General features: G+C 35.2%; 1 protein-coding gene across 1 annotated transcript; it reads left to right on the top strand.

The window, feature by feature from the left end:
- The first annotated feature begins 754 nt into the window (after positions 1-754).
- On the top strand, positions 755-12,840 carry LOC140443543 (uncharacterized). Its single transcript, XM_072534856.1, has 2 exons — positions 755-1,264; positions 10,618-12,840. The coding sequence occupies exons 1-2, from the start codon at positions 1,030-1,032 to the stop codon at positions 11,865-11,867; spliced, it is 1,485 nt and encodes a 494-aa protein (XP_072390957.1). The 5' UTR covers positions 755-1,029; the 3' UTR covers positions 11,868-12,840.
- The last annotated feature ends 13,199 nt before the right edge of the window (positions 12,841-26,039 follow it).

Genomic DNA, 26,039 nt, shown 5'->3' with positions numbered 1-26,039 from the left:
CCCATTAAGGGGGGTTTGGTGGTGAAAAATTATTAGGGTGGTAATAAATTAGTGAAAAATTGGTGAAAAAATATGCCATCAACAAAAAGTTTTTTTTTGAATTCTGCTAGCTTTAACCTTAAGCCAGAAGAACCGCTCCCATTAAGGGTGATTTGGTGGTGAAAAATTATTAGGGTGGTAATAAATTAGTGAAAAATTGGTGAAAAAATATGCCATCAACAAAAAGTTTTTTTTTTTGAATTCTGCTAGCTTGAACCTTAAGCCAGCAGAATCGCTCCCCTTAAGGTTGGTTTGGTGGTGAAAATTTATTAGGGTGGTAATAAATTAGTGAAAAATTGATGAAAAAATATGCCATTAACAAAAAGATTTTTTATTTTATTATTCTGCTAGCTTGAACCTTAAGCCAGCAGAATCGCTCCCATTAAGGGTGGTTTGGTGGTAAAAAATTATTAGGGTGGTAATAAATTAGTGAAAAATGGGTGAAAAAATATGCCATCAACAAAAAGTTTCTTTTTTGAATTCTGCTAGCTTGAATCTTAAGCCAGCAGAATCGCTCCCCTTAAGGTTGGTTTGGTGGTGAAAAATTATTAGGGTGGTAATAAATTAGTGAAAAATGAGTGAAAAAATATTACGTAGGTTAAATTGGATTCCGCTCATGTGTCCCCGCTAGCTTAAGGGTCCTGGCAAATTGCCTAAGTGCAGCGCCAAAAAAGAAGAGAAGAAGAAGAAGACATTAGGTTATGTTCATGTTCAGATTTTATGTATGCAATGCAATTTATTTTAAGATAAGATTGTAACGTTGGATGGTAGCATGGTACAATGAATGTACGTGTATTCATTGTAAGATGGTATTGTTGTATTGCTTAAGATTTAACCGTCTCGTCTAAACTATATAAGTATAGTATATTTTGTTTCCTAGAGTATATACGACAAAGGGCTAAGTACTCTAGTGTTTCCTTATAGAATATAGTGATTTCGCTTTTTGGGCGTAAAATTATTATTGGAATACATAAAACCCAGTATAATCAAATGGAAGTAAAACAAGAAATTATCGAGGAGACGTTTAAAGTAGAAATAGAGTATAGTGAGTTGGATGATCATATTTTGGATGGCTTTAAATGTGAAATTCAGATTGCATCCAATAGCCAAAGTACACAGGACACATATGATTATTTAGACTTAAATAAATGTCCCATAAATACTGACATAGAACAACATGGAAATAAACTTAACCCATTTGAAGAAAACCAGAAAACTGAAAAAGGTTAGTAATTAGAGTTTAAGCAATAAATATAGACGCACATGCATCTCTATTGGTTGATTAAGTCCTCCCGTATTAATTTAGAAGTAATATAAATAGGAATAATTTTTTAAAGGCTAACATAATTTCAGTCGTAAATACAATTTAACAGCATATAAGGATAATTACAAATTTAGTATTTAGTTAAATGACATTCTGTTAACAAAAGAAATATGAACCCCAGAAAAAGAAATCTGAATTCCAGTCAGTTTACAGTATTTGTGCTAAATGTAGGTAACTTTAGTTACAGCTTTGTGTGGCTTTCAATATTTTCTTAAAATAATTCATGATATTCAATTTACAGACAATGTACTCAAGTCTTGACAAGTAAGGAATATAGAGTTAAGTATTCTTTCCTCTTTTTGCTTTGACTAGTCTTTACAATGTTACAATTTCTATCTATAAATCTATATACTTCAATTTTATCATAAATTAAAATATGTAAACATTGTACTAGCTGAATATTCATTTTCCACAGAATATTTTAAAGAAAGAACATCAAGTATTTATGAAAATAAAACTGAAAAGTAATAAAAATTAAACTGATAAACTTTTTTTCCGTGGAATTTATGGCTTTGGCGAGAACCAATTAGCCAGACTATGTTAGATTGAATCATTAATTTGTGTAAAATGTTTCATAATATCAAACCTGAGCATGATGTATTCATTTGTTTTGTTAGTAATATATAAAATGTGTAAGGTGTTTAATTTTTTTTTTCTTTTTTTCCCACTAGGGCGTCAACCCGGTTCATCCCCTTGGAGGTTTCAGCCCTCTTTGTATGCTTTACATTTAGTTTCTTTTGCATAATTGTTTACAAAATTGGTTAGTAATTTTACAGTTTTAGTTTACAGTTTATGATGTGTTGATGAAGTACATAAAGGATATCATTATTTCCTGAAAAAATAATACAATTTAGGTCTATTGGAAGGTTTATCTTGTAGTGAATTAAGTTTTTATATAGTTTATTAATGTTTACATTATTTATTAGACATTCAAGTAAAACATGTACTAATGTACCCATTTTACCACAACTACAACGTGGATCGTCTGTAATTTTCATTTTGTGCTTATAATAAGGTGTTAGTGCATGATTAGCACATACTCGATTTATTGTGGTGACAAAGTTTCTGTTTGGTATTTTGTGAAACCATGGTTTTCAACCAAGCGTTGTGTAGGTTTTGCCACATCTCATTTATTTTGTTTCTTTGGTTTAAGAATAGGTCGGACAGGGGTAGTTTAAGATTTAGTTCTTCATTACCTGTTATATAGTACATCCACTAATAATTTTCCAACATAAACATGTCTTATTCTGGTATCAAAGAGACCGCCTTTCAAATCAAGGTTGTCAGACATATTTCCTAAAATTCCTAAGGTTATATTTAAAAAATATTCTCTATTTTCTATTCGTTATTATTCAATTGCTAGTCAACGAACGACACTCTTAAAAAATAATATGAACTTATTCTCAAAAATATATATATAAATTAATTAACTAGGTACTAATATTTCCATGGACTCTTCACTAATGAATTAAAGCAACCGTGAACTTTGTATATATTACTTATATTCTAAGTAATTTTCGAATATTGGCAACATTGTAGTCTGGAGAGAATTTGAACGTTCGACGTTGCCCTGTTGGTGAATTTAGCGGTAATACTTTTATAGATATAATGATCGACTTTTAAGAAATCAGACAACTTTTAAGAATCCAAGTTCTCAAAAACGGTTTCAAGAATTGTATTATTTTTTTCCAAATTTCATTGATTTTATACCTTACCTGGAAACATGAAAAATTGCAGATATATTAATAATGGTATTAAGGTTATATTCACTAATTTTAAACTCATGCATTATGGCAACAGCGCGAAGCGCAAACCAATAAATTCTAATGAACACCTGTTGTCTGCTATGCGATACCCTAAAATATTTCCTATTGCAGAGGCGGGGGCTTATAAGGTATAGGTAATATAAGTTATAAGTAATATTATATTTTTCTAGGATGGCATTTTTTAAGATGCATCAACTTCTGTGTTATCAATAAATAATGACAATTATGTTAATGACAGCTCTGAATTAAAAAATAAAGATTTGCACGTACAATCCCAAAGAATAGTTTTAAATATGTATGAGTGTTTGAAAAAAGAAAATATTGGGATGGCTGATAATGCAATTGTTTCGAGAATGCATGTATTAAAAAAATCGGGTATAAGACGATATATACAATTATTAAATTAGGCACAGTTACAGATCATTCCTTAAAACGAAAGCGACCAAATAAAAAATTGGGTAGGATTGACACTGCTGCAAAAGACGTTATTCAGCGAACAGTTTACAATTTTACAGGCACACTGACGATTCTTTTCAGTCCTTCTAATTAATTTCTTTACAGCTATCGCGATGCATCTTGAACACTAGTATTCATTATTATACAGTGTGTCGCATTTAAGATGAAGACAACTCTATATATCAGCTACTAAAATACATACAGATTTGACATTTTGCACAGTCATACATGTTGTTAGTGCACATTTTTTTAAGATAGTCATCTGAAATTTAAATTTTAAACGCGGCTTACTGCGAATCCACAAACAGGGTAAATTTTCGATATTTTGCTTCGCGTTAGAGAAATCGGAAAAACTTATTTGGAAAAGTTGTTCCACTTATTGTAAACGCACATACCAAATTTCATGACAAAATTCGCAATTTTAGTTTTTCAGTATTATTTGTAATCTCGATCCTAAATCTACAATTGGCTGTCTAAAGATGCATCTCGGGACAGCCAACTGTCCGTTTTAGAATCCTGACTACAATTGAAGAGCTTATTTCCAAAGTGTCTTACATCCATATAATGAAATCCATGAAATTACAGATTTTCATACAAATTTAACATACAAATTATACAATTTTACAATTTTCATATGCACTTTTAAATGGTAAATAAGAAGTTGTTTTGGTACATATAACTTTATTCTAGACTTGAAGAAATCTATAAAGTTTAAAAAAAGAAAATTTAAAAAATCGAAATTTTGGATTTAAGACACTGGAAATAAGCTCTTCAATTAATGAAAAAAGTAAAAGTGCGAATTTTGACATAAAACTTTGTTATGTGGGGTTAAAATAATATTTGGAACATCTTTTCCAAATAACTTTTTCAGATATCTCTAACTCGAAGCAAAATATTGAAGATTCACCCTGTTTGTGCATTAACAGTAGGCCGTGTTTAAAAATTAAATTTCAGTTGACTATCTTAATTGCTGGATAGACAATGTTTTAAAATTTTCTGACAGAATGAGCCATTATTTACAGATAATTGTAAAAAAATATTATGGTTTATGTAAAAACTAAATAATAAGTCCAATATTCTTATAAATCACTAAAATTAACAAGCTTTAATTTGAACGAATTAATTTGTTATTTATTCGGTGTTGTGAGCCCGCTCCCATTTGAAAAAAAAACTGATTCTGTCCTTTGAAGAGTCCTATTCAAAAATGCCCCGTTTAAACAAATCGAAGGTTGAAGGGTGCCGGACATTTTTGCCGGAAACAATTCAAATTCAAAAGATCACCTTTTTCTGCTACGGAAAATATTGCTCCGATTTCTCACCAAAATCAATGTTGATACTTTAGTTTAGATACTCTTGAATCTCAAAAATACTCATTTACATATTTTTCAAGCCTCGAAAATGCATATTAGGTATCGCATTTTTCGGATTTTAAATCGCTTATATCTCCAAAACTATTAACTTTTGAGAAAAATGACATAGATCTTATTTAGAGTCACCCAAAAACCTAAAAAATATTTTTTGGAGCACAAAAGGTGATATTTTGAATTTGTTTAAAAAATTGTTTAAACAATTTCTGCCCAAAAATTGAGAAATTTTCCTGAATATAATTATGTAAAAATTAATAAAAATTATATGATTTTTCTTGAAATATGCGTTTGATAACTGATCCCTTTTCTTAATTTCCACGCCAATGGTCGGCATCGACATCAAAGAACCTCAAAAGCCGACGCTTGGCGAATTGACAATGGAAAAAGTATACCTGTGTGTCCCTTTAGCCATAGATATATGATGACTTTATTCTTGATGTGTATCTCATTATGTAAATACAGGATATTTGCTTCAATTTGATTAACTGATCTATTTATGTTTACTTTTTTAAGTTTATCTACTGTACTTTTGCTGTCCGTACATATTATGAATTTGTTGTGGTTAGAGCCGAGTATGTATTTCATAGCTTGCACAATTGCTGTTAATTCTGCAGTGTATATGGAAGCTTCCTTTGGTAGAATAAATTTTTTGTCAGTATTTTCTTCCGCATGGTAGAAAGCACAGCTGGTATATTCTTTTGACTTTGATCCATCAGTGAATATAGGATCATAGTTTGGCCAGTATTTGTTTTTTGTTTCGTTAAACTTTGTTTGATTGATACTTGCTAATATCAATTAAACAAAGTACACTTTTCTTGAAGTGCCAGTATCTATGGGTCAAAACTTGAACTGTTAGTGATTGTATACTATTGAGGTAAGAAGTTTTTTTGGAAATGGTTTTTATCATAAATTTTCTGATCAATAGTTGTCTTCGTAGTTTAAGAGGAGGTTCCATGGCTTCATCTTGTATAATATTTATGGGTGTTGACTTAAGATATCCCAGGCAAACTCTTAAGCATTTATTTTGTTGTATCTCGATTTTATTTAGATGTGTATCTGCTGCTGTTTCATAGAGTTGACTTCCATAATCCATTATTGATCGTACCATTGTTTTGTAGAATAGTAAAGCCGTATTTGGATCTGCTCCCCACTTTGCCCTACAAAACGCTCTTAAAATATTTATAGAATTACTTGTTTTTTTGATAATTTGGTGGATACAGTCCTTCCATAATAGTTTTCTATCTAGATGTAGACCAAGATATTTTACAGAGTTGTTAATACGGAGTTTATATTTTCCTATTGTTAATGGTCTTTGATAGTTGTTTCTGTTTCTAGAGAAAATACATATATTGGTTTTGGACTCGGATATGGAAAGTCCCATGTTGTCTAAGCATTTTTGGATTTCTATAAATTCAGTGTTAATATTTTTGTATACATTTGTCCTCTGATTTGTTACTGGTGTAAATAACCACATCATCAGCATATTGAATAATTTTGGACTTAAGTGATATAACATTTTCTATGTCCATTGTGTACAGGCTGTAGAGGATTGGGCTCAAGATACTACCTTGTGGTAATCCAGATCTACATATTCTTGATTCCAAAACTTCTTTATTTATCTTTAAGGAAACTGATCGATTAGAGTAAGCTGATTTTATGAAGTTGGCAAAGGAGGTTGGTAGACCAATATTGATAAGCTTCTCTTCTAGTATATTTATTTGAACATTATCATATGCTGAAGTTATATCCAAAAATGTAGCCAAAGTGTTGTATTTGTGTGTGAATCCTAGATAGATGTCATTTACTAGTATTGTTAGGGGTTCTAAGGAAGATAAGGAGTAATATTTTTTCATTTTCTAGCCAATATTCAAGCCTGTTCTTTATCATTCTTTCCATGGTTTTAAATATACACGATGATAAAGCTATGGATCTATATGAATCTGCATTTCCATTCTGTTTTCCAGGTTTTTTTATAGGTACTACGATGTATTCTTTCCACATTGGTGGAAAAGGAATCTTTTTTATCCAAATCGAATTGAACAATTCTAACAGGGCTTTCTTATGGCCTAAGGGCATTTTATGCAACATATTGTATGAAATGTTATCCGCCCCGGGACATTTATTATTTGTTGATTTAATGCATTGATCGAGTTCTCATAATTGAAATAGTGATTGTAGAAAAGAAGTGTTTCTATTTACAGTAGCTATTTATTGAGTAATGTTGTTTTCAACCCATGGGGGCGAGATTTTTGTGTGGAATTCGTTTATCCACTCTTCTTTGGGGTTTATTGGGGGTTTATTTACTTGTTTTCGGTTTTTATATCAGTTTACTTTGTTCCACACTTCTTTAATGGGTGTATTTTGATTTAGATTTTGGCAATAATTAATCCAACTTTTTTTCTTAGTTTCTTTGAAAGTTTTTTTAGCTACTGCATCAAGTAAGCTTGTTTTCTTGCTTTAGCAGCTATGTTACAGGTTTCATTCCACCAGTCCTTCGAACAATGATTTTTATTTTGTGTTTGATTTTGGTAAGGGAATGGCTTTGTTGGCAGCTTTGTTAATATTGTCGATAATGCCCATTAGTGATGATTTTGGTTCTGTAGCTTCAAGTATAGCAGTGTATACATCCCAATTAGCAGCCTTGAGTCTCCATATGTTATTTTTTGTCTGTTTAATTTGCGCAAGCGGGCTATTCCTTCCAAATTGTATGTGTATTGGTAAGTGGTTAGAGCCATAAGGTTCTTCTAAAGTAGACCACGTAATTAGGTGCGTCAGATCCTGTGTACAGAGGGTTAAGTCTACAGCTGACTTCTTATTGTTTGCTAATGTAGGTGATCCGTCGTTCAAAATTACTAGGTTGCATTGTCTGATAGCTTCCAAAAAGATCTTGCCATAGATATCGTCATATCCATCATTCCAAGCCAAACTATGTGCGTTAAAGTCGCCCCCAATTATGAATGGTTTTGGAATTTGTTCCAAAAAGTTGATCTACTGTTGTAATGATATTCTAGTTCTCGTTTTAAAGTATACTGAAACGAAGTAAATTTTTTTATGTATAAATGGAAAATTAACCGAGATACAAGTATGCTCAAAGTTTATTGTAGTTGGAATTGAGACTTCTTGGTATATTAAGTCTGATTTTAATAAAATGGCTGAGTCGCCGTACCCGTCGTCCCGGTCACAGCGAATATTGTTGAGGCCTTTAAAATTATAATATTCTTCTGCTTTAAACCATGTTTCCGATAGAAGTGCAACGGAGTAGTTGCCCCTATCTAGTAGATATTCTAGATTAGTTTTATTAGAAACTGCTGAATGACAGTTCCATTGAAGAATATTTATTGAATGGTTGAGGTCTGAGAATGTGATGACGTGTTTCCATTTCTAGTTAATTTGACTAAGTTTTCGAGTTCTTCCTTATTTATATTTATATTTTTTGTTACTAAAACTTTTGTGACAATTTCTATAACTAATTTTAATATTGAATTTATCATGCTCAGGTCTGAAGGAGATGCAACTGAATTATTACTAATACATATTTCCTTTATAGTTAATACTGTCTAATATTCCTCCCGTAGGTAATTGAGATCTAGGGGAAGCTATAATTTCATTATGCAAAATTAATGTTGGATCTGGACTATTTGGTCTCTGTCTTTTAAATGTTCTAGAATTTGTACTATTTGAATTATTGTAAAATATGTTATTTGTTGACATTTGGTTAATTGAATTTGATTGGAGCTGGGTGGGTGTATAATTATTGGGATTTAATGGAGGGAAAGTTTTGAGGCAGGAAATGTTTGTAGTTTGTTCCGTATTAATGGTTGTTGCTTTTGCATAGGAGTTTCTGGGGAACTGTCTGTTGGCGTCTTGATAACTAATATTATTGGAAGACATAGCGTCTTTTACAAGTTTTTGACGTTGAAATTCCTGACTCGCGCTCAAATTTGTGGTAAAATAATTCCCCGAACAATTAAAACATTTTGGAGTTATATCGGTCGTTTTACACTCTTTTGAGTTGTGTGGTTCCTGACATTTATCGCAGCTAGCCATGCTCTTACACTGTCCCCCTGTATGTCCAAATCTTAGACAATTAAAGCATAATAGCACCTTTTGTTTATATGGCTCTTTAGTACATTGTTGATTGTTACATATTTTGGTAGTACCTGTGACCTAAAACTAACTACACATGTTTTATGTTGGAATATATTGTACCGTTTTCATCTACTTGCCTCCTATTTATTTAATCTTTTGACTTGAATGACTTCAAATTTACAGTGTAAATCGTACATTTTGATTCTGTCTTTAACATATTCTACTGAAAATTCTGTGGAAATATCTCTTATTACGCCCTGTCTAACTACAAGAAACTTAGGAATGTATATGTCTAAATTATTTTTTGTAAATATTGCTTCATTTTTTTTAGATATAGTTGGCCGATTTATAATCTTTAAATTTTATACGTATTTTATTTCTCCCTACTGCGTCAATGCTCACAATTTTTTCATAAATTTCTTTAAAAATTGTGATAATAATGTCACCTATCCTTAAAGCGTTTAACTTGCCTTTAAAATCGGGTGAATCATTTTCCAAATACACGTAATGAGGTCTCAAGTCGTTTTGTCGGTAAAGAAATTCCTCTCTTTTTGTTCCTACTTCTTTGTTTATGGTATTTGTTGTTGAAGGGTGTACATTAGCAAAGTCATTATCGATAATGGGTTTATTATTAACAAGTTTTGTGGTACTTATCTGTATAACCGAAGATGATGCATGTTTTGTATCCATTTGGGTTTCTAAAACATTGTTATCGGAGGCATCGCCTCCGCTAACTGCACTCATAAGTTTTTAATGTCTCTCCGAATTTCGCTTTTTTATTTGGTGTGATTAATTTACTTTTAAAGTTCACGAAATATTTATTTATATAGCTAATTTATAAATACCGGTTTTAAAAACAAGCTTCTTTCTTACGCACGTCTAAGTACCACGACGAATGAAAGCTGACTGTGCTGATAAACTTAGATCCATCTCTTTTCACAATTTTAGGCAGTATCTTAACCTCAGATTTTTGTTTTTTTTTAATCATTCTCTTTCAACAAGCTTGATCTGCTAGACATATCTTATAGATTCATAGAGTTTTACATTTTTTTTTATTCTTAAATATCTGACGCTTTTTTATAGTGCATAAGGAATGCGGTAAGAAGAATAAGAAGATATTTTTAAACAGAAAATTGTTAAAGTATCACTTCAATATGTTCAGTTTTAAACAGTTTATAAATAGTTGACTTGTTTAATAATTTGTATTATTTTGTATAGCTTTACATATTTACTTATTTTTTATGGAAAAATTTAACAGAAATATTCTGTAATATTGAATATATTTTCTCTTATGATAATTTGTAGAGTTCCAGTTTAAAAATGTGACTCATAGACGTTTCACAGCCATTGTGGCACCTCTGTGTACTTGACTGTCTTTAGACCATAATATTATTGGTTTTTTTGTTGTTAATATGCTTGTACTGAATGCATTCAAAGACAATAACAATAACATGTATTACCATACACCGATATAATACAGAAACACAGTCTTCTGTATTAATGAATGCAATAATAGAAGATTCAATTTCCCTTATACTCAAATACCTATTTATATTCTAGTTGGTTTTTATTTTAGGTTATCCCGAAGAAGAAATTAAAATGGAAATTATGGAGACAATAATTGAGGATTCAGCTTGCAAAGGAAATTATATGAGTCAACCTGCTGAACAAAAAACTAATTTCATTTTAAATAAAAATAATAAAGTTACTACTAGACAAAGACCTAACAAATGCGAAACTTGTTTTAAGCAGTTTATTACTAAAAGTCATTTGAAAAGACATTTGAGAGTGCACATAGGACAAAAACCTTACAAGTGCGAAATTTGTTCTAAGCAGTTCAGCCAAGCAAGTACTTTGAAAACACATTTGATAGTACACACTATGAAAAAAGTTCACGCTGTGAAAAAACTTTACAAGTGTGAAATTTGTTTTAAGCAGTTTAGCAAAGCAGGTTCTTTGAAAATACATTTGCGATTGCACACAGGGGAAAAACCTTACAAGTGCGATATTTGTCTTAAGCAATTTAGTACTACATGTAATTTAAAATCACATTTGAGCGTGCATACAGGGGAAAAACCTTACAAGTGTGAAATTTGTTTTAAGCAGTTAAGTAAAGCATCTGGTTTAGAAAGACATTTGAAAGTGCACACTGGAGAAAAACCTTACAAGTGCGAAATTTGTTTTAAGCAGTTTATTACAGCATCTGATTTAGGAAAACATTTGAAAGTGCACACTGGGGAAAAACCTTACAAGTGTGAAATTTGTTTTAAGCAGTGTAGTTCTACAAGTTATTTGAAATCTCATTTGAGATTGCACACGGGGGATAAACCTTACAAGTGTGAAATTTGTTTTAAGCAGTTTAGTACTATAGGTCAGTTGAAATCGCATTTGAGATTGCACACAGGGGAAAAACCTTACAAGTGCGAAATTTGTTCTAAGCAGTTTAGCCAAGCAAGTACTTTGAAAAAACATTCGATAGTACACACTGGAGAAAACCCTTACAAGTGTGAAATTTGTTTTAAGCAGTTTAGCCAAGCAGGTTCTTTGAAAAGACATTTGCGATTGCACACAGGGGAAAAACCTTACAAGTGCGATATTTGTTTTAAGCAGTTTAGTGTTACAAGTTATTTGAAATCACATTTGAGATTGCACACAGGGGAAAAACCTTACAAGTGCGAAATTTGTTCTAAGCAGTTTAGCCACGCAAGTACTTTGAATAGACATTCGATAGTACACACTGGAAAAAAACCTTATACGTGTGAAATTTGTTTTACGCGGTTTTGTAGAATAAGTGAATTGAAAACACATTTAAAAGGGCACACTTAAGAAAACCTCTACAAATGTGAAATTTGTATGAAACAGTTTTCTCTTTCTCAAGCAGGTTATCTTAAAATACATTTGAGAGTACATGCTGGGGAAAAACCTCACAAATGTGAAATTGTTTAAAACAATTTAGTAGAGCAGGTGATTTGAAAACACATTTAAAAGGGCACACTGGGGAAAACTTTATGAGTGTGAAATTTGTTTTAAACAGTTTACTAATACAAGTCATTTGAGAGTGCATACATGGGAAAAACCTTGACAAACGTGAAATGTGTTTTAAGTAGTTTTCTCAGGCTGGTTCATTGAAACACATTTGGGAGTGAGCATTGAAGAAATTTCTGTTAAATACTATGACGCAACCTATGTTACTTTAAATTCTTTTTTCTCGTTTCTTAATTCCTGCAATTCCCAATTTACTTCATCCATACCTTTTTAGTTTTTGGCCATTGCTGGTAAACTGTCTAAATTTGCGTTCTAGGCGTCTTTTTACTTCTTCGAAAAAATTTAAATTTGATTTCATCTCCATTTTCGTTCTCTTACTACCGTTATCAGCGGTTGCGCCACTTTTTTACTTTTTTATTTTATTTGAAGTCTCTTAATTTTAAGCCCGTCAATAAGCATTCTTCAAGAAGTCAAATGTAGGATAGAACTGGCTAGAAACGCATTTCTAAAAATGAGACAGATTTTTGAGACCTGAGATTTGATCTAGTTTTCGTCATCGCCAACCGACATTAGACACTTTTCACAATTTACTTTTCTGAGTGTTTGTAGTAGATGAACTTCGGAACTTTTAATCTCAGAAGCATAGTGAGTATCTAACATTTGTTCAAAGACTTATGTTACGTTTTACATTAGGTGGGAAGCTATTTTTGTAACGTGTAATATAATTGTATGATGTCAAATAATGATAAATTAATATATAAACTGTTGTAAATTGGTTTATTTGAAAATAAATAATGGTTTTTCGAATTTTAATTATACAGTGAATAATCAATAATGTTACAGTTTAGGATATATGAGTCCAGAAAGGAGTATTTGCTTTTCAGAGTTGATATTTTTTAAATTAACTAAAAGAAAAGTTTTCGGTAAACTTTTTCGAGTTTTTTTTATATCGTTGAAATCTTGCTTCGCCAGTGGCATTCCAAATTTTTTTTGCTAGTATAGAAACAGTACAGTATCCAGCAAATATTTTTTTTATGTGCAGGACTTCTTTTCTGAAAATTATTTTTTTCACCATTGACGTTTTGCGTCCAGAGACACATAGAACCTCAGTCAACTTTGAAAAATTTTAGGGTATAAGCAAATAAATCAGGTTGAAAAATTTCCGTCAGGTCCCTCAAGTACTAAATAATTTTTCGTGCTGTAGCACAAATCTTGTTTTAGCGAGTAGATTTTTTTTATCGCGAGAAAATAGCTTCATAACAATCCCGTCCTAAAACCAAAAATTCCAAGAGGCCATAAAAGGTAGGTGAACCGCTTTTATAATCAATTAAAGGGAGGATAACTGAAATATTTTTGCTTGAAAAATAAAGACTAACTATTATTTTAACAGTTGATTTTACTTGAGATAACAATTCTAAATTTATTTTATTTAACAATCAATTATATCCTCTACACACATATATTTTCCCTTAATTCTTAAATTTACCATATCTTACCGTATTAAATAAAAATTGCAACATGCCACAAGCAGCGTCTACAGCCCCAGTAACGATAACATGGCCACCGCAACCCCTAGGAGTTGTCGCAGCTACACTAGCAGATTTCAATACAAAGGACCCAATTCGATACTTCGAAAAACTAGAACAGCGCGCTCAATTAGACAAATGGAAAGAAGAGGATACCATACAAATATTAAAATTCAAATTAACAGGACCGGCGTACCAATTTTTCAAATCAGACCCAACACTAGACAACCTGAATTACGGAGATTTAAAAACGAAACTAATCCAAAAATTTGCACCAAAATTGTCAGGAGAGAGGATGATGAAGCTTTCTAATTGCTTCCAAAGACACGACGAGAGCGTATCGGATTTTACGACAAGACTACGAATACTAGCAGCCAGAGTATTAGAAGGAGCAACAACCGCAGAGGAACCAGGTATTAAGAAGAAAAACAAAAAACTATTACTTAACCAATTTAAACTAGGACTCAGAAGAGATCTAATGAAAGAAACAGGCATTTTACTGCTAAAGAAGCCAAACTTAGACTTGGAAAAAGCAGAGGAAATAGCATTACAGGAGATAAATTTAATGATGATACAAGGAAGAGCGAATACAGCCAGAGTTTCAGCCATAAGAGAAGAACAAAGATGCCACTACTGTAACAGAACAGGACATCTCATAAGAGAATGCAGAACAAGGAAAAGGGAACAATTAACACCAGCAGCGCAAGAAGTGAAATGTTATAAATGTGGGAAAAAGGGACACTTCACAGAGGAGCGATGGACAGGAGCCTACCTGGCAAAAAAAAAACAGGAAAAGAATGTTTCGAATGTGGAAAAGAAGGGCACTGGGCAAGAAATTGCTTAATTAAAAGGAACAGAAGGACAAGCCAACCTAACGACACGCAGCCAAAAAGCAAGCAAGAAACAAAAACATACACGCAAAAATATGAACGAAATAATTACACAAGCAATCAACGAGACAATTCGCAAGGAAGGGATCGAAATAGATGGAACAGCAACAGAGACAGGAACGAGTATCGAAGAAAACAAGAAACACGAGAAAGTCAACATAACAAAAACCACAACCAAAATTTAAACTAACCATGGCCACTAGAAAGCCCTCATCAAGCGGCCAAAATGGAAAAACTACGAGGGGCACACACAAAATTGAACACATCGATGACGACACAGAAACAAAGCAACCCTATGTGGTAACGCTCACAATCAATGGAGAAAGCTCTCCGCTATGATAGATACGGGCGGCGCTTTTTCATTGATAAGGAAATCATTAATACAAAACGAAGATATAAACCCAGAGATCACGGAATCATTATCGCTACGAAGGATAACAGGACATGAGATAGATATATACGGAACAACATGTGGATATACAGACAACACCCAAAAGCAGGAAAATAAAAGCCAGATTCATAGTCTGCAGAGACGTAACGCTAGGTGAAGTATCAATGTTACTAGGTAGAGACTTTTTAGCAGACCACAAAGCTATCATCTCATACGAAGATGAACCTTCACTAATATAATGATAACAGCAGGCGAGATAATGGAAGTTATGACAGTAAAAATAAACAAAAATAGCCACAAAACCACAAGACAAGAATGGAACAAATGGTTATCAATAGTAAAAGAAGACAGGAAAAAGGTACCAAACGCAAACATAAAGGATACACCAAGAAAGAGAAAATCAAACAAGCAAAACGAGACACAAAAGGAATCACAAATATCAATAGTATCACCAAAACAGCATCCAACCACTACAAAAATATCGAACAGCAAGAACAAAACGAAAAGGACAGAAAAAACGAGAATCTTTACTCCGGCAAACAAAAGAACAAAACAGGGAAGAGAAAACGACATAAAACAAGATACAGAGGATTGGAGAGAATGGCTATAAACAGTGGAAAACTCTCTAAACAAAGGAGAAACAGCACAGCGCAAGCCGGAAGAAACGGTACATTACATCAATGAAACACAACAGAAAAACGATCAATCAAAGGTAACAGAGACGGAACCTGAACAAAGAATGAGACCTGAAAGAAGATACAAGCGAAAAGATAAAAAGCCGAAGGAAAACGAGTGGACTTAAAAGAGGAACCAGTCGACAGGAACAAAGAACCAGAAAATGTTAAGAAGATCGAATCACAAACCATCGATACAAAGCTAAGGAATGAAGATATCCAACAAGAATACTTCTCAAAAAACAAAGAGTCTCCAATAGTACTGAACGAAGAGCTAGCCATACCGGCCCGATCCGAAGTCGTCACAATGGGAAAAATCAGAAAACAAATAGACGGTGCGACAATAGTCTGCGAATCTCATAAAAATGGACCAAACTTCATACGAATGGCAAATGCAGTAGTGGATAATAAGGAAATGATTCCCATAAGAGTAATAAACCCATCGTTCCAAAGCATAACGTTGAAAAAAGGAGAGAAGATTGGAATAGCATCAGAATGTATTGTAGAACAACAGCAAAAGAAAACGGAAACAATCTCCAAATTTGATGTCTCAAACAATAAATGGATTGAAGATGGATTTGAAATGGATCACTTATCCAGAGAAGCAAGACAAGAACTAAAAAAGTAATAAGAAAATATCATCACATCTTTACGGACGACAACGAGATTATTACGAGTACATCGAAAGTCAAGCACAGCATTACCGTGGAACCAGATACAAAACCAGTATTCACGACCCCATATAGAATGCCATACCAACAAAGAGAAACACTCAAGAATGAAATAGACAGACTGCTAAAAGCTAAAGTCATAAGGGAATCGACCAGTCAGTGGAGCGCCCCAGTAATATTGATTGTCAAGCCGAAACCGGACGGAACAGAAAAAATAAGATTGTGTATAGACTTCAAAGGACTAAACGCAGTAACAAAGAAAGAATATTACCCATTACCAAACATAAACGACCTTCTCCAAGGATATCAAGCGGGAGAGAAAATATTATTTTCAGTAATAGATGTCGCAGATGCCTATCACCAGGCAGACATGGAAGAAAAAGACATTCCATTAAGAGGATTCAGTACATACCACGGACACTATGAATATACAAAAATGCCTTTTGGATTAGCGAACGCTCCAGCAACCTTTCAGCGATTCATGAACGCCACATTAGCCGGACTCACAGGAATATTTTGCATGGTATATCTAGATGCCATCATAATATTTAATTATCTGGGCGAATTGGACCACATAAAGAAAATAGAAGATGGAAAGTTTCGAACTTGGATTTGAGGTTCGAATCGGTTTGTAAATGCCCCTTTGTCCGCTTCTTGTCGATCGACGATGATTTATTGACAGCTACTCGTAATTACACAATATGATGTTCGTTAGGTAACTACTTATGATTGACTGTACTCAAATGAACTCAAATCCCCAATTTATAATCTCACAAATATTTCATACCTAAGCGCACCGAGGTTAATGCTTCTTATCATACCATACCAACAAACTTTGCTTACACTACAATTTAATCTACGCCTTAATTGCGACACTTAGGAAGTTCAATTAGAAAATATATTATTCGGCAATTTATTTAGTTGTAGGTAAATGAACTAATTATTAAAATATTATTCGATATGGTTTTACAATGTCACTTATACACGGTGAAACTATAATAGATTAAGAAGTTAAGAATAATGTGAGATTACAAATTAAGGGGTTAATTTGTGATTGAGCAGAAGAAGTCTTCGAAAGATTAAGCGACGCCAACATAAAATTGAAACCAAAGAAATGCAATTTTATTTTACAAAAAGTAAAATATTTGGGACACATAATAACACAGGAAGGTATTTCACCGGACCCACAAACATTGGAAGCAGTACACAAATACCCGTTACCGAAAAATGTCAAAGAAATCAGATCATTTTTAGGACTTGTTAATTGGTACAGAAAATTTATCCCCAATATAACGGAAATATCAGCCTCTTTGGTAGAATTAACGAAAAATTACGTAAAATTCAAAATATTAGAAGAAGTAATAAAAGCGATTGACACGCTAAAAGGAATCTTAACATCCGACAAATTACTCATCTTCCCAGATTTCAATCAACCGTTTATACTATCAACAGACGCATCAAATATAGGTGTAGGAGCTATACTAAGCCAGATAAGAGAAGGAACAGAGAAATTGATTGCTTACGCAAGCAGAAAACTCAACAAGGCAGAACTAAACTATTCCACCACGGAAAAAGAACTATGTACTAACAATAATATAAGGCGTGAAAACATTCAGATGCTACCTATATGGAAAAAAAATCACAATTATTACAGATCATCGACCACAAAAATCCTAGTTTTAGACTCACAAGATGGGCACTTACTCTAGCAGAATATGATTTCGAAGTCATTCACAGACCAGGACGCAAACACGGAAACGCAGATGCGCTCAGCAGAATGTACGACACAACCAACAATTTCATAGACACCACATACGATGAATATCTAGAATACAAAAAAATTAATACCTTACCAGGAATCCAAAATAGTAAGATTAAAGAAGGAAATCCGATAACAACACCAGACGATCAACCATTAGCAATATTCATACCAAGAGACGGACTCATCATGGACCCCGTAACAAATCAAATCACAGAAGTATTTGGAAAACCAGTAATATCAAAAGAACATGAAATAGGCAGAATAGTACAATGGAACGTACCAGAAAAGAATATCTACTATATCATAGAAAAGGCAAGACCAGAATGCGAGTCGTCATATCAGAAAGTTTGGGAATGCCTAAAGAATTTGAAAAAAGAAGGTGAACAGAATAAGGAAAACCAGATTACAATAATATACTCAGAAAAGCAACTTAAAGGATTAGATGACGAAGAGATAAATAAAATGGCTAAATTTATTTTTTACAACACAAACATAAAAGTGGAAGTAGTAAAGCCGAAGAAAGAAAACAAAATTCTAGAATTCGAGGAGGAAGAACAACGGGAACCAGTTTGGGATAAAGATAATTTGAGGAATAAACAACAGCGAGACACCTTTTGTAAAAGTATTATACAACAAATGGAAATTGGAAAAGGAAAATGTACAGAAAATTATTACATAGACACGGAAGGACTGCTCTATCATTGTAACAAGAAAGTTAGTACCCAAGACACTAGTTAAAAAAGTCTTAGAAGATTTCCACGACACACCGCTACATTGCCACAAAGGACAACAAAAGACGATTACGTCAATAGGAAGTAGATTTTATTGGCCTACCCTCAGAGCGGACGTTACAAATTATTGTCAAAAATGCGATTCTTGTAACAGAAGGAAAACTTCCCCGCATTTCAGAAAAGCGCCATTACAAAAATTTACAGCAGTTAATAGACCATGGGAAATTACGTCAATAGACATAGTAGGGCCTTTAACAGTAACGAATAATGGAAATTGTTATTTACTTACATTCCAGGACCACCTAACGAAATATTGTGAAGCTATACCGTTACCCGATCAAAAAGCGGCAACGATGGCAAAAGCATTCGTAGAACAAGTAGTATGCAGACATGGAACCCCCCAGAAATTATTAACAGACAGAGGAAGCAACTTTATGTCACAAATTATGAATGAAGTTTGCGATATATTAAAAATTAAAAGGTTATACACAGCTAGCTATGCATCTACAACGAACGGACAGATTGCACAGAGTTATAAAGGTCATGCTTTCGCACTATATCGTAGATAATCAAAGAGATTGGGATCTATGGATACCGTACGTATTAATGGCTTATCGAGGAAGTGTACATTCTTCTACAGGATACACACCATACTATATGTTACACGGAATAGAACAAATATTACCCTTAGATCTCATAACACAACCCCGGAGGAAGAGGTATGATTTAGACGAAAATTATGCAGCAGAGTTAGAAGCAAGAATGAAAACAGTATATACGAAAGCGCAGGAGAATATAGAAAAAGCTAAAGAATTGTTGTGAATTTATTAATTGTTATGTCTTTAATTTATAATGTCTTTATCAATAGGTTCTTATCTAAATTTATTAAAAAGCACAATAACTGATATTAATTTATTTATCACTAAAGATACATAATTTATTAAAAAGCGAACGTAACATTTATCACGGGCGCAAATCTTTATTAACTGACTTCTTCCAAATAAAATGTCCTGTTATATACTCAGTACCGTTAGACTCGAAAAGTCTAAAACCTTCTTGAGTAGACGACGGCGAAACGGTAAAGGCAAACTGGATTTCCCTCGCATCGGTTCGACCTTATTCTGGAAGGTCGTTCAGGTACATAGAAGCCTCTCGTAAAATCTAAAACATATTAGAATTAGTCATCATATATTTTACAGTTATTTTTAGGCCAGGATATTTATCGTAACATTGCCCCCCTCTTAAAAGATGGTTCCTCCTGGAACCTTGTCGGGACTGGAACCGGAACTGTATGCTGGTATCGGCAACTGGACCCTCTTTTACAACTTCCAGTTGTATAAAAATGACAAGGGACGGTTTTCTCTCCGCACCAGTAACTATGCGGATTGCAACAGACTAACACCTGGACTTCGGTGTCTTTGAAGATCTCCTCCACCATATTTCGGATAACCCTCCAATCTAATTGGCGGCACTCCAACTTTGGCATGGCTAACTTTTGCACGTCGGACTCTAGTACGTGCTCTCTCAATTGAAGTAAGGCTTCCCATACATCTCGGTAGGTAGGTTGGTCACGGGCAGTGTCTTTTGTTACCAGGTAGAAAAGGTAACGTGATGCATCTTGGAGTTTCAAGGTTTTACCGGGAGCTGGCACCTGGCATTGAAGTTCTGCAACTCGACCAAACTTCCTTCGAAAGACGGATGCCAACCCTGGTGCGTCTTTGATACTGGCCGGAATGGTAAGGGCCAGCGAGTAGTCATCGGGGAGCGCGAGTAGATCTTGCTTTTCTTCAGTGGTAACACCATGTCTTGCTTTACCGGTACCTCCATAGGCACCCATGAATTCTTCAAACGTGAGGTCAGACACGTCTTGGACTTGGTTTACTTCCACTTCTCCATCTACGTCGTGGTCACCTTCGAAAGACGCCAGCCGGTTATGGTGTACTATCATCGGCTTTCCCTTCGGAATCTTGCTTATTCGGTAGATGACATCGTTGATCTTCTACATAATGAGGTATGGACCTTCCCAAAACTGCTGCAATTTGGGAGAACAACCTTTTCGCTTCTTGGGATTATACAGCCATACTTTGTCGTTCTTCTTAAAGCAACCCTTTTCGGCTTGTGTATCGTACCGTTTCTTCATTCGGTCGCTAGCGATCTGAAGGTGGGAACGGACTAGCTCATGTACATCGTCCATTCTTCTTCGTAATTCGATCACATAATCTTCACCTGCTACATCTTCTCCAGGTCGACATCCAAACTCGAGATCACAAGGTAGTCGCATTTCGCGTCCGAATAGGACTTTGGCTGGTGTCTGGCCTGTTGATTCGTTAACAGCAGATCTGTAGGCCATTGTGAAGAACGGAAGGTATTGGTCCCAGTCTCGCTGATGATCGGACACCATCTTTGTCAAATACTTGCCAACTGTCCTATTCATTCGTTCTACCATACCATCCGATTGCGGATGATACGCGGTAGTTCTTGTTTTCTTCATGCCTAGTCTATCACATATTCCTTGGAATAGATCACTTTCGAAGTTCCTGCCTTGGTCACTATGGATCTCCAAAGGCACTCCAAATCGGCTGATATATTCTTGGATCAACTTATCTGCAACGGTGGCGGCCTTCTGGTCTGGAAGTGCGTAAATCTCGACCCACTTAGTGAAGTAATCCATTACTACCAACATGTACTTGCCCCCATTTTCACTTTCTGGAAATGGCCCTGCAATGTCCAAAGCTATTCTTTCAAACGGGCTTCCAACATTATATTGTCTCATAGGAGCTCTCCTTTTTCGGTGAGGCCCGTTACTCGTAGCACAAATAGTACATTTCTTACACCAGTCTTTTACGTCGTCGGAACTGTTCATCCAATAAAACCGTTCCCGAATTCGCTGAAGGGTTTTCCTTACACCAAAATGCCCTCCCGATGGACTGTCGTGTAACTGACGAAGTACTTCGGCTATTCTGCTCTTTGGGATCACCAACTGTCTTCTCTTCTCTGAACCGTCATCATTTTCCAGGACTCGTTTAAGCAAGCCATCTTCGATGATAAATGAGTCCCACTGGGCCCAATACGTCTTAACTACTGAGCATAGGTTTGATATTTCCTGCCAAGGTGGTCTACGGTTTTCCTCTTTCCATTTTCGGATTTTCTGTATAACTGGATCTCTCTCTTGTTCTTCCCTGATCTTAGTAGGCGTCCAGTCGTCGTTGACAATCGTCGTTCTTAGCACTGCTGCTTCCTTGGATTCCGTTTTGTTGCAGTGGGAACACTCTGCTGAGCATGGCCTTCTGGAAAGAGAATCAGCGTTTCTGTGGCTAACTCCGGCCCGGTGCTCAATCTTAAAATCGTATTCTTGGAGTCGTTCGATCCACCTGGCTATCTGACCCTCTGGATTCTTAAACTGCATCAACCACTTAAGGGCGGCATGGTCGGTTCGGATTAGAAACTTTCTGCCATAGATGTATTGATAGAAGTGCTCTACTGATTTAACTACTGCTAGAAGTTCTCTTCTCGTGACGCAATAATTCCGCTCAGGTTTTGAAAGAACTTTACTAAAATATCCGAGGACTCGTTCTTGTCCTCCTTGAATCTGAGACAGCACCCCTCCAATTCCCACAATACTTGCATCCGTATCTAAAATGAACTCTCCTTCTGGCAGTGGATACCCCAAAATTGGTGCTGTTATTAAATGCTTTTTCAACGTTTCAAAGGCATTTTGGCAGTCTATATCCCAGCGGTATTCTCTTGCTTCCTCTGTAAGTCGCGTTAATGGCTTAGCGATATCTGCAAACTTCTTAATAAACCTCCGGTAGTAAGTACATAGTCCCAGAAAACTTCTCACTTGATGTTTGTCAGTTGGTTTTGGCCATTCCTTAATGGAATCGATTTTTCCCTTATCCACGGCCACTCCTTTACTGACTATATGACACAGATAATTGACTTTACCTTGAAATAGCTGGCACTTCTTGGGGTTTAGCATCAATTGGGCAGCTTTAAGTCGATTAAAAACGTTTTCTAAATTCCTCAAATGATCTTCGAATGTCTCCCCCAAGACGATTATGTCATCTAAATAAACCAGGCATGTTTTCCAAGATAACCCTCTCAACACATTTTCCATAAGCCTCTCAAATGTCGCAGGAGCATTACAAAGTCCAAATGGCATAACGTTGAATTGCCACAATCCAGATCCTGTGGTGAAGGCTGTCTTTTCTTTATCGACTGGGTCCATTTCTACCTGCCAGTATCCAGACTTCAAATCTAAAGTAGAAAACAATTTACTTCCAGCCAATGTGTCATTGATCCGAGGCAGAGGATAACTATCTTTCTTGGTAACGTTGTTCAGCAAACGGTAATCCACACAGAACCTCGTCGTTCCGTCTTTCTTCTTAACCAGGACCACCGGAGAGACCCATGGGCTCGTAGAAGGTTCTATCACCCCGTCTTTCTTCATTTCCTGAACAATCGTTTCAGCTTCCTCTCTCTTCGCCTGTGGTAATCGTCGAGCTGTTTGACGAATTGGCTTAGCATTACCAGTATCAATTTTATGCTTAACAACGGTAGTTCTTCCCGTCTTTCCTCCTTTCGGTACGAAAATATCACGATACTGCCGAAGAAATTCCCTTAATTTCCTTTTCTCCATCTGATTTAGAGACTGTCCTGCAACTGCAACCATTTGGTCGAATTTGTCGTTGGAATTATCAGATGTTGTCGCCTGACGGATTATGGATGTCACAGGTACACAAGTTCCTACTTTTGTCTCTTTCTTTATGGTCACTGGGTAGTCGTTGACATTGATAAGTCTCACAGGAATTTCCTTAGCCGAAGTCACCAATTCCTTTCCAATTATGATTCCACGGCCAACCTCATCGTCGTGGTTCCAAGGCTCCATCATAACAGGTCTCCCTTCGTCCACAAATCCCTGTAGCCGCGCTACTATGATCGTTTCGCTTCTCGCAGGCACGACTGTATCTTCTGTAATGGCTGCTTGCACAGTGTTGTCATTATGTGGATGGAGAAATACCTCCTCGTTGCCAACTTTGATTACCTTATTCTTAAAATCCAATTGGAATCCATGCATATTCATTACGTCCATTCCTAATATAACATCCTCTTCGATGTCAGCAACTATAACAGTATGGACGAACTTTTCTGCTCCAATTCCCAATTGTACCTTGATTTCTCCATGAATGTTAGCATTTTCACCTGTAGCGGTCCGAAGTCGCAACCTCGTTGGTAACAGTTTCTTTCGGCTGTTTATAACTGTCGGGCGTATAATGGTTCTGGTCGCTCCGGTATCCACCAACAACGTATGCTTTTTACCATTTATGTCTCCATCTATATATACACTATCTTCACGACATTTCAAAGAAGCTATTAGTATGAGAGGGTCTTTGGAAAAGTTCTGGGTCGAAGCTGCCCCCCTAAGGCTGACCCGTTCTAGTTTTCCTGATGGTGAGTTTCTTGATTTGCGTCGTACCTAGGGTGCTTACAGGAGCTTCGTACGTGTCCTATTTCGCCACAATTCCAGCATCTGATGGTCTTCGTTTTCTTGTATGTCATGCTTTTTATCATATTAACGAGCTGGTCAAGTTTATCTTCATCTCCTTCCTCTTTTACAGTTCTAACTTTACTGTACCCGCCTGAGGCCTGCGTAGCTGACTCGTATTCGAGGGCGGCGGATAAGACATCAACCAGCGTTTTGTGACGAGCTAATCGCAGTGTTCTCTGCATTTCATGATCACGAAGACCATCAATAAACGTTTAAACGGCCAATTTTTCTATCATGTCTTCGGGAGCTGTTGGATAAGCATATCGTACTAATCTGGCAATATCTACCTCATATTCTTGAAGAGCCTCATCTTTCTTCTGTCTACGATTTTTAAGCTGTGACTGATATACATGCTCCAAATGTTCGTGGCCATATCGCATATTTAACCTCTTCTTCAGTTGTTCGAAATCATCGGTCTCCTCTACGGCTATGGTCTGAAGCACATCTAAGGCATCTCCTCGAAGAGCGATAGTCAGGTTTAGAACCTCCACTTCCTTCAAATTTCGGCCGTGTCTCCAACTTACATTTCGTCTCGTCTTCTTTTATCTCCACTGTAATCGGATTGTTACCTCTCTCTGCTGTCCCTGTTTCTTCTATCTCTTTCCATATCTTTTCTTCGAAGGCCAACATATCGGCCGCAACTTGGTCTTTTAACGAAGACATTCTATCGTCGAGGGCAGACATCTCAGAAGTGACTTTAGAGATGTTAGCAGAAACTTTACTTTCCAGAGAAGAAATCTCGTTAGAAACTTTGTTTTCTAATGAAGCGATGTCGCCGGATACTTTGTTCTCCAATGATGCGATGTCGCAGGAAACTTTGTTCTCCAGTGATGCGATGTCACCAGAAACTTTCGAAATCGACGAGATAACAGCAATATGCTTGTCTTCAAATATATAAGTTTCCGGATCCAAACCTTCTTCTTTTAAAGCATTCTTTAGTCGTTGAACTAAATCAGCCTTTTTCCCGGTAGAAGCTAATTCCCTATCTTCAAGATGCCTTCTTAAATCCGTAACTGTGAGCTCATAAATCGTAGCCATTTTCACAATTTCCACTTATTCCACTTTTCTTCTGACACCACTTGTTGTGAATTTATTAATTGTTATGTCTTTAATTTATAATGTCTTTATCAAAAGGTTCTTATCTAAATTTATTAAAAAGCACAATAACTGATATTAATTTATTTATCACTAAAGATACATAATTTATTAAAAAGCGAACGTAACATTTATCGCGGGCCCGAATCTTCTTTATTAACTGACTTCTTCCAAATAAAATGTCCTGTTATATACTCAGTACCGTTAGACTCGAAAAGTCTAAAACCTTCTTGAGTAGACGACGGCGAAACGGTAAAGGCAAACTGGATTTCCCTCGCATCGGTTCGACCTTATTCTGGAAGGTCGTTCAGGTACATAGAAGCCTCTCGTAAAATCTAAAACATATTAGAATTAGTCATCATATATTTTACAGTTATTTTTAGGCCAGGATATTTATCGTAACAGAATCAAGGATAGAAAGATACAATAAAAACACAGAAATTAGAGAATTTGAAGAAGGTGAAAAGGTATATTTGAGAGACTTAAGTAGCACGACAGGTCTTTCAAAGAAGTTACAAAAAAAATGGATAGGACCATTTGAAATTATCGAAAAAGTCTGACCAGTAACGTATGCAGTGGGTACAAAAAAAAGGAAAAATAGACAGGTAGTGCACGTCAACAGGTTAAAGAAATATTACGAGAATGAAGCAAATGATTTTTCCACGGAGGAAGAGGAAGAAATAGGAGAATCCGAAAAGAAAGAAGAAGTAGTCGATTTCGAAAGT

This window comes from Diabrotica undecimpunctata, chromosome 6 (assembly GCF_040954645.1).
Source record: "Diabrotica undecimpunctata isolate CICGRU chromosome 6, icDiaUnde3, whole genome shotgun sequence".
In the NCBI taxonomy this organism is placed as follows: domain Eukaryota; kingdom Metazoa; phylum Arthropoda; class Insecta; order Coleoptera; family Chrysomelidae; genus Diabrotica; species Diabrotica undecimpunctata.
The sequence above is the reverse complement of the archived record's forward strand: the minus strand, read 5'-3'. Positions and strand labels throughout refer to the sequence as shown.

What these genes read in the sequence shown, in the direction of transcription:
- LOC140443543 (XM_072534856.1), top strand. Translation starts at nt 1,030, where the DNA reads ATGGAAGTAAAACAAGAAATTATCGAGGAGACGTTTAAAGTAGAAATA. An exon ending in AAACCAGAAAACTGAAAAAG is followed by an intron (nt 1,265 to 10,617) that starts GTTAGTAATTAG and finishes TTTTTATTTTAG; the next exon opens with GTTATCCCGAAGAAGAAATT.